Source organism: Austrofundulus limnaeus, unplaced genomic scaffold, assembly GCF_001266775.1.
Source record: "Austrofundulus limnaeus strain Quisiro unplaced genomic scaffold, Austrofundulus_limnaeus-1.0 Scaffold418, whole genome shotgun sequence".
Classification (NCBI taxonomy): Eukaryota; Metazoa; Chordata; class Actinopteri; order Cyprinodontiformes; family Rivulidae; genus Austrofundulus; species Austrofundulus limnaeus.
The window spans coordinates 34,551-44,550 of record NW_013952820.1 but is presented as its reverse complement, the minus strand read 5'-3'; the positions used below and the strand labels follow the sequence as shown (position 1 = coordinate 44,550).

Sequence of the window (10,000 nt, the reverse complement as noted above, 5' to 3'; positions counted from 1 at the left end):
GCTTTTCAGGAGGGCCTCATCATTTACTCTGTTTGAAGAACAGGACAGCGAGGGCTGGGATGAGTCTGAGTGGAATGCTTAAATGCCGCTGGCAACCCTGAAGGTTTCACTGAGTCTTATTTTCTGAGTTTGATTCATAATTTAGACATAAACTGGTCCAACTTCTCCTTTGTATTAGACAGAATTACTGCTGTGAAAATCAATATTTTTATTAGACATTAAACTACATTTACTTGAGATTTTTGCCAATTTTTGTAAAACCAAAACCTTTGGCATATAACCAGATTTTTGAAAATTTCCTTATGTCTACCCCTGCATTTAATTTAACTTTATAAAGCCACACCAAGAGTGAGCGCTCTAACAGATCATCAGCACTGATTCTAAAACAACTCATTTAGAACCACATGTAGTTTGTTTCATCAATCACGGACTGCTTATTAAAGTTAGTTTGTAAATAACACTACTCTGTTGTGTTGGAGGCTTTCAGTTAATCAGGAGTTAACCAACTCCCTGCTTCATGTATGTGGTAGAGCTAAGTGCAAACTGTAACTAACATGCAGCACACAGATGCTGTTTGTAACTCATCAGGATGCACCCACTGTTCCACACATGCAACCACTGCAAAAACTCACCAGGCTGGCAGACTGAGCTGGGGGTGGGGGTAGTCAAAAGTAAAGCCACTTAACAAAGATGTGAAAGTCTGAGGGAGATGGCAGTGGTGATAAAAGGAAAACAAACGCTCGATAAATTCCCTCTCAGCAGTCTGAAGTGCAGCGTCTCCAGCTTCTGACCCAGTGTTTTCAGACCTGCTGTCAAATCCACTAAACAGCAAACAGACCAAGATGCAATCAAAGAAGAAACAACCAAACACTGCTGTTAATTACAAAAGGTCATTTAACAATGAGTGGCTTAAAGAGACCAGTCACTCATCTGTCTGTCTTTGACAAAACACATGCAAACTGCAAAAATAAAGGAAGAAAAATAGAGAATTCAAGGAGAAGAAAATCTGACTAAATATATTTGATGACCAATAAAAACAGGTTTTCACACACATTTCTATGTATTTTTCATGTTTTTAATAAGTAAATCAGAGCAATCATTTTAGCCGTGGTTTACCATCGTTAGCCACAGTTTTAGCCATGGTTTACCATCGTTAGAGGTTCTTCTTCCATGAAGCAGCTCTGTTGTCCTCCATCCATTTCTACCTTCTCCTCTCTGTCAACGCTCTCTGGTTTCATTTAAAAGAGTCGATCATCAGATATTGTCCAAGATTAACCTTCAGGGTGGATATAGCTCGCTAGCAGCCTCYCACCGAGGACCTATCCACGTCATCATTTACCCAGAATGCTTTGTGTGGAAATAAAATGGCTCCGTCTGAGTTAAAACATATTTTTAAAAATTATAAAAACTAAACAGCCTACAGCATTTTTACAGTCTTTATTTTACAGTTAAAATATATGTTTATCAAATAAAGTCTAATGTTACAACTAATCAGGGATCCCTTTAAAGACATGAGACCAAACCTGGAAAGTCTTTAAGACCACCTACAGCTGGCAGGACTCAGTTCAGGACTTAATGGCTCCTGAATAATTTATCAACAAGATTAACAGTTCATGTTTCAGCTTTTACTCAGAGGTCTAAGAGGTGTCAAACTCAGGTCCTCAAGAGCCACTATCCTGCYTGTTTTCCTTGTTTCTTTGCTTCAACACACCTGATTCAGTGRTTCAATTAACTTCTTAAATTKTGTAGAAGCCTGTTAATCATCCATTCATGCAAATCAGGTGTGTTTGAGCTGGAAAACAAGAAAACATACAGGACAGCGAACCTCGAGAATGGAGTTCGACACCTGTGGAACCATCATCTTGGTTTGATTTTTCTTTCCTCCTTCCTGTTCCTCTTAGTGTTTCCCATTGAAAAGCAGAGACACTGTATGTGTCTCTTCCTGATCGTTAGCTGTCACACTTTCACCAAGAGAATAATGAAGGCCTTTAAAAKCCCCACAATCAGACAGAAGAAAAAACAAGTAGAATCAGTTCTGGTTCTACACAGCTTTCATCATGACACCAAGCAGCAGGAGACAAAGGTGTTCTCATCCCACACAGTCATAAATTCACAGGTTCAGATCATTATTACAGCTTTTAAGAACAAGACATTTATTTAACATATTTTACTTTTGCGTGGATTTAGTGTTATACGTATGTCTCAATCTTCTATCAAGTCTGATGTCCACTGAGGTAAACCAGTGTGGATTTATCAATGAGAACACCCAGTTACTGTCAAAACCAGGTTGAGCACTCAGAGAGTAGCTAACATGAACACCAGAGACTGATGGGTTTGGACTCATGGACTGGTGGGTCCATCATTCTGCAGGATATCACCATGGAGGACCACAGTCTGCACAAATTCTTCTGCCAAGAGGACAGAACAAATCCTGCCAATGTTGTGGAAAGGCCCAGTGGTCTCATTCCTGGTAGGGTGTGGGTTTCCCAAATGTCTGACTGCAGGGCACTTGTACTGATTCTTGGGACCCTGACAGCACAGCACAATGTCCATCCTCCAGAGACAGGACGGTGGTAGTCCATCAACTGTTTCATGAAATCAAGGTCTTGAGCACCTGCCAGTTTGCCCTCCTGACATATAATTGTTTTCTTTATAATAATACCCTTGAAAATACAACAACCTCACGAAGGATGGAAGCATATCGCAGTGCTTAACACCCTAAGCATTAAATAAAACAAACCTACAAATGCTACAGTTTCATAAACTCAAGTGCATTGTTGCACAACAGTGAAAAACAATTATCACAGCAAATAACACTTTGTGTGTAAACTTAGATAAACCATGGCTTGTGTTCGGTTCTGTTTCAAAAAGGACCCAAAYAAGAAATTCCACTCTGGGTTTTTCTCTCTCTGTCCCAAGCCCAAGTAAAGAAAACACAACAAAAACTGAGCTTGGTGCCTCAATAAATGTCAAAACACCAAACCTGGTGCAGCAGCTGCAGGTACAGCTAGGTGAATGTACTCACGGTAAAGAACGTCACCACCATGACGGTCCTCAGAAGTTTTCCTGCTCCAGAGCTTCCTGACCCATGGTGCTTCCTGCCACCTTCAACCATWGAGAACTTTGAGCTCCTTGGTTCTCAGATGAGTTTCCTTCACATTTCTTCCAAAAGAAACTTCCCTGTCTTCATGAAATTTTCCTTTCTTTCTCCCCTCAGGCCACACCCATCCCCACCCCATACAGAAAATAGCTGGGGGCGTGGCCATGTGTTTTGGGTGTATCAATTTCCAATGGAGGGTGTTCCAGCTGTTACCATACCACCCATCCACATATAGTATGTCATGTGTCTATGAAGCACCTGTGAGTGTTCCTCAACTGAACATCTGTGAGACCAGTTCTGATCCAGTACCAGGATCACTGCTTGTTTCAGAACTAGACAAGTTTTGAGATTTCTTTTGATTGTATTACATATGGACAAAATATGTTTTACTGGACTGTAAAAGTTTACTTACAAAGTAAAATCTATTAGAGTTGGAGAAGGAAAAAGTGTTTGAGAGACTGTGTGCTAAAATAAGGGCTAGAGTTCACATCCTTTCAATAATCCAGCCAGATAAAAAAGTTATTAAAGCTTTAACATTTCCCTCAGTAAGACACAACACTGTTGGATTGATTCAAGTGTGTAGATTTCTGTGCACCAAACCTGTGATGCCTACAGATTATTAATCAGCTCATTATTCTCTGTTTGAAAAAGAACAAGAATGAACCAACCAATTATTCAGTCTACTTTAAAAAGACTTAACTGGAAACAAATGTAAAATTTGTGCTGATTCAAATTCATAAAATTAGGATTTTTTTTATCACTGATGTCAGAAATCCACTGCCTCAGTATCTCTGTGTTGAGCTTAGAGTAATTGTGAGGAGACAGCTGAACTGTTTGTAAAGAGTCTCTGATCCGATCCAGAAGCAGKATCCTGTGATTTATAAACCTCTGATTACAAACTGGGTTTTGGTCACTGCAGCACATCAAATGAGCTTAAAGTTTCTCTCTGTGACCTGGTTTCTCACATCGCTCTTTCTATAACTATGGTTGATTCACTTTTAGAATATTTTAAAGAAAATAGCAGTTTATTCTTGCCTAACAATGATTTTTTTGRCTGTGGATTTAACAGAAACCTCTGGTTCAAACATCCACAGACATTTTTTTTTGAGCTTCTCTTCAATGAAGACCATGAGTGACAAAAACCACCAAACAGGCTGCTCTAAAGTTTGAATAATGTGCCAACGATGAGCAAAAACTATATTTCATGGAATAAGGGAGGTTGGGGTGGGGTTGTCAGGTGGTGGCTTCCTAACAGACATCCATGACTTTAACTGGCTAGCTTTGTTAGCGTACAGCAAGGACAGTGAGAGGGTTAAGGTCTGATTCACTCTTCAAACAGTTGTGCTGAAAATCCAAAACGGATGTTGATATCAGCAAACTGTCACAATTGTCATTTCAAAAAGCAGCAAAGCAAACCGTAGTCATTAGGAAAGACTCAGGAACAGAGGTGTCAATCATCGGGACAATAAAGGTGCTGGGTGCAAAGTTCACCTGCAGCAAGACGAACAAGAAGAAGTGAGACAGAAACAAACAGGGAGATTGATGCCTTTTCCTCTGAGATCAAACCTGATCTGTGAACAACAGCTGAAGCACTGCTTGGAACAAAACTACACCAAGAAATATTCAGTTAAAAAATACAAACAGGTATGCAGAAATGATGTGACCGATGTTAAACATGTATACTGAGTACAAGAGATGCACAGAAAAACATAAATATTATCCATACTATTTGTTAGAATATCGGCTTATTGTGGCAGAAAATATTGTCAATAAACAAACAAAAGGTGTATACTGTATGTTACAACTGAGGCTGAGCTTCAACAACACACACGCACTCTGGAGACTGAGAAACAAAACCGTTACATCCTGAAGGTCGGAGTTACTTTCCTTAATGATGAAAAGACAGAGAAACAGAACTTTACTCTCAGCTTTTAACTGTTGTTCTGCTTCTCACGCACCTTGACGAGGTTCTCTCAAAAACCACTCTGAGACCAGGATTCAGAAACTTTTGGTTTCAGAGACAACAAGGACTGCTGTCATGTAGCTAAACAGACGAGCTGCAGAATAACAGTTGTGTTGTGTTAGCCTGAGAATCTCCAGCAGCACACTGATCATGTTTGACTGACACGAGTCTTAAACCTTGTACACACACACACACACACACACACACACACACACACACACACACACACACACACACACACACACACACATCAGATTAATGAGTGCTGAGTGTGACCTTTTCAGTAGCTTTCCGAAACAACAAACTGATGTTGACACTTCCTTCACATCCTGATTGGACAGCTGTGTGAGGAAATCAGCAAATATTTGGGTTACTTTTCACACAAACCTGTAGATCTTCTATTGAAAATCATCCCAAAACTTTAACTCTCATCTGTCTTCTTTAAAATAAGACTTTCAGCTCTGTTTTCCACARTTAAGAAGAAAAATAGTCATAAAATCTTCTGAGTGGAGACCTCAAATGATCCTGTATGGCTCAAGCCTCAGCAGCCTGCTTTCAACTCTTTAAAAATGTGACCATTTAATTCAAGCTTTGAGAAAATGCAGGTCTGCTCCCTGCTTTTAGTTTGAGTTCTGCTTCTTAATGTTGTATAACAGATGATTCCAAAGCAGGTGAAAATGAATGTCCGACAGGAAAATTAGCATTAAGTAACGTTAAAACACAGCCAGAGGTAAATATAAGAGTCTTACCAGGAGAACTAGGAAAGCATGATGAGAGGAATTATCCTCCAGATGAGTTTGAAAGGTTTTATCTTGCAGAGGAGCCTGAATACCCCAGAAATCAGGGTTAATGCTTTTCCTTTCACACTGACTCCCAAAACCAGCAGATCTAAATACAAAGAGGACAAAAAGAAGAAAAAGAAAAGACACTCCCTGCACACAGCTCACACCTCCTGAGGCTAAAACACCTCCCCCTCCCTGATTCTCCTTTCATATTAACTGCAGGAGTCCACAGTAACCCCCTGCAGGAGCAAATATTCTCCACTTAAAGAGAGGTGCATGTGGAGACAGTACAACCTGGAATAAAAACCTCAGAACCACATGAACCTTAAAAAGTCAGTTCAGAAAAGAGAAAACACAAAATGCACGACACCAGAAAGCTAAACTTGGAAACGTAACTAATTCCTCGATAAGGTCCTAATTGAACTGGGGTCCAGCTGCCTGGTGCTGGTCYTCTTACAGTAATGAAATACAAAAATCACCTGAGTGATTTTCACCAGTGGAAGGTCTGGAAGAGTCTATTTACTGGTTAATCAGTATTCCTGCCTACCATCCCTCCATGAACACAAAACAACACTCCCAAGCATGTCAGGCCCCGTTTACACAGAGCTGGTTTTCAGTGAAAATGTATCATTTTTGTTGCAATCCAGCAGCTTGTTTACATTTTATTGGTGATCAGAGTCTGACACCAGCAACTAGGTCTGAAGAGTGGAACATTTTGGTAACACCCCTGCTGAGGTGTGAAGTACTCTGCAGTTGTGAAAGCACACATGTACACAACTAAATGTTTCTAAACTAACAATTACAATAAATTACATATACAGTGGTTTTTGTCTTACTTACACTTTGCAGGGGGGGGGAGAAATGATGGTGGTTTACCCCATTTACATGTTTTAAAATGCTATATTTCTTCATTTATTTTCAGAATTTTTTGATGAAATGGCCATYTAAAAAACAAAAAGTTTACATGCCCAGCTGTGCAGGGACCGGAACACACCAACCTGCCCAAACTTGCCTTTTCCGTGTCCTGGCCAGTCAGACAGTGGTATTTGTTGAACCCTGTACAATAAGTTGCCTTCAGACCCAGACCAACCTTGCAAAAAGGATCTCTGATCTTAGTGGAATTTGCCAGGTTAAATAAGAGTTAATAAATAAAATGAATAAATCAGTGGAGAAAAGATTAGTTTCTAGGTTGGTCAATCTGAGAAATTACTGTGACGGACTGGTCTGAAAGGAAGTGCTGATTTTTGTACTACGTACATAAAAAGATTTACATAATATTTTCTTCGGAACTGTAATGTTTCTGTGCAGCCTGAAACCAAAGGATCCAGGTCTCAACACCAGGCCTTGGCCTGATGGGTGGAGATCTTGTTAAAWTTTTCAGGTTGGGATATTGGTTTATTTTAATTTGACATTATCCAGCAAGTTAATGTTTTTATTTATTTATTTGTTTGTTCAGATTTTCAAAAGACATAAAATCATCCACAGAGTCTAAGTAGTTCTAAAAGCATTTTAAAAATCATCTGAATGACTCAATAAGTGTGACTGATTGTGACCTGRACCATTCTAACCTTCGGTGCCGTTTGTTAACCACACATGGTCATYAAAACCCATTTGATGGGAGTTTAATGTGAACATATTCAAACATTACGTCTAGATGGGGCATTAAATCTCAGAGGAGGAACAAAGAAAGATTTTTATATTTTGTTGGTCATTTTTCTCCTAAACTTCCATCACTATCTATAAACAGAAAATACAAAAATGCTTTTAACAGCTGCTCATGTTTGCTGATGGAAATGTAGAAATCAAATGCATAAATATGCTGTAAAAAGTGGTGACGAAGCAGCTTCCAACAGGAGTACTTGACTCCAGCTTGATAGCGTTTATTCCTAAGCACAGCCTGATCAACAACCAGCAGCACTGAAGCTGGAACACAAACAACAAACAAGCCTAAATCAATCAGAGCCATTATTTCCAAACAGCCAATCATCTGAACAAACTGCACATACAGCTCTACAGCTGTTCTGCAGATGGTTGGTACTGAGCTATTCTTCCAACGTACTGTATGTTAAGTGTTGTTTTTATAAATCCTGCATGAATTTCCCTCCAGCCTTCTGCAATTCAGTCATGTTTAAAACAAAARGTTAAAAAGATGCTGACCACACTGTGATCAGAAATCATTTATGACACTCATATGGAGCAGTCAGGTGTGTGGCAGCATAATGTCAGGGTGGAAAGATATCAGAAATGATTTTAGAGAAGCAATTACTGCAAATCTTCACAAAAAGTTCCACCCGAGGTCAGACTGTGCAATGCTCAGAAAAATTACACATAAACCAGGATAAGGAAAGTTTACTAGGCCAAATAGGCATGACCATTTCATGTGAATTTGACACGTATACAATGTCTAAATGACACATAAAGTATGTGATGTTAACGCATCAAAATTTCATGTGTAAATTACACAGACTATGTGTTAACAACTTGTCAACAACACACTGGTTGCATCATATTTAAGTCAAATTTGCCTGTCTTTGTCCATTARGGCAACTTCCAATTGACTGGTTCTGATTCAAGGCTAAACCATTTTAGCAAAGAGAATGGTGCCTCCCAACTTCCTCTGCTGGAGTAACCTTCCCTCTCAGGGCCAGTTCTAGGAATGCATTCTTGAGGGGGCAGATGGAAATATTAAGGGGGCATCATGTGTACACACTGTGCTCCTTAACATTTGTTGTTGTTGTTATTTATATTTAGTATTTTCTTCATATGATTGGGTTTTTACTGTCTGCTGTGTCCTACTTCCAAGAAATGAATTGAGCTTCCCTAAGATCTGTCCAGCTGGGTTTCCCACCTGAAGACATTTATGCTGGTGTAGCTCTTAGAGCCACTGAGGCATTTACCTTATTGGATTACCATCAGGCATTTATGCATCTCAGGTAAATTAGAACCATAGAGAGCAACAWACTTGGCCAATAAAGCTGATTCTGGTGATAGGCCTATAAGACACTATAGTGAGCTTTGCCTGTCCACTCATTGTTTACATGTATTATGTGTATCCTTGTATATTTGCTCTGCATATTCTGAGTTACAATTTTATAATCTAATCCTGATTTGATGTTTCATTACGTTGCTTATATTTAATTATGTTTTATTCTGTTTCATTTTATCTTTCCACCATTCTTACATTGTTAATAATTGTAAAGCCCCTTGTGAATATATTTTTGTGAAAGGTGCTTTATAAATAAAACTTTACTTACTTACATCTGTGACATCATGGAGAAGCTGAGACGGTGCCTGAAGAGGTCAATGTCTCACAGCTGACAAGACGATTGGATTAACAGTAAGCCCAACTTCATCTGTAAGAATTATTTTTATTACAATAGATAATATAACTCATAATTAATGTTAATTTCATACAACAATCATGTAAAACAACTATGTGAATTATAAGGAAAATATATTGGTTACAACTAATGATGATCTGAAGTTGACCTGAAGTCAGTCAATAATTAATGACTTGATTCCAATCATTTCAAGACTTTTTAGCTAATTGAATAATTAGAACTTTAACTAGTTAGTGAATTTGTAAAAGTTTATGTAAGCTCTAATTGCAGCTAATTACAGTGATCAGAATCTCATCTATAGCTGAGATTAAAAAATACATTTCAGAAATTTAGTCTGTATAAAATACTTAATATAGACTGTATGCTACAGAAGCTAATATATATTAGCTAATATAATAACAATAATTTCATTTGCTTTATCAGCTTATTTTAGTTTTAAACAGTTATTATTAGCTTGAGTTCTGGTCAGATCACATCCACATCAAGGTAAATAAGATCAACTCTGTTTACCTGTGAAATTAGACATTTTTTCTTCTGTGGGTACATCCATAACACACAGCTTCCTGACATTTTTATGAATTCTAAAACTTATACACATTCTATTAAATTATTATATTAGCCCTACACCTTTTATTATTAGATTTTTCAGATAGTCAGCCCTTACTCAGGTAGTTCTTATATAACTCTGATTTTCACCTAATAACATAAACCTTAAAAAAGGAAAAAGAAAAGTAATAAAAAATCATCAAAGATTTCCCATACAACAGAATTATCAACCACAGCAACTAGAGCAGAGCATTATACAGTATATATA

General features: G+C 38.3%; 1 protein-coding gene across 2 annotated transcripts in view; it reads right to left on the bottom strand.

Moving 5' to 3' along the window:
- Positions 1 to 10,000, bottom strand: part of large2 (LARGE xylosyl- and glucuronyltransferase 2) — a gene marked incomplete in the record, with an annotated part of 84,096 nt that overhangs the window by 60,777 nt on the left and 13,319 nt on the right. The window contains 2 exon segments of one of the 2 annotated variants that reach the window (XM_014024320.1): positions 5,813 to 5,951; positions 9,104 to 9,198. In XM_014024320.1, coding sequence (XP_013879774.1) covers positions 5,813 to 5,951; positions 9,104 to 9,117 — 153 coding nt within the window. 2 annotated transcript variants of the gene reach the window in all.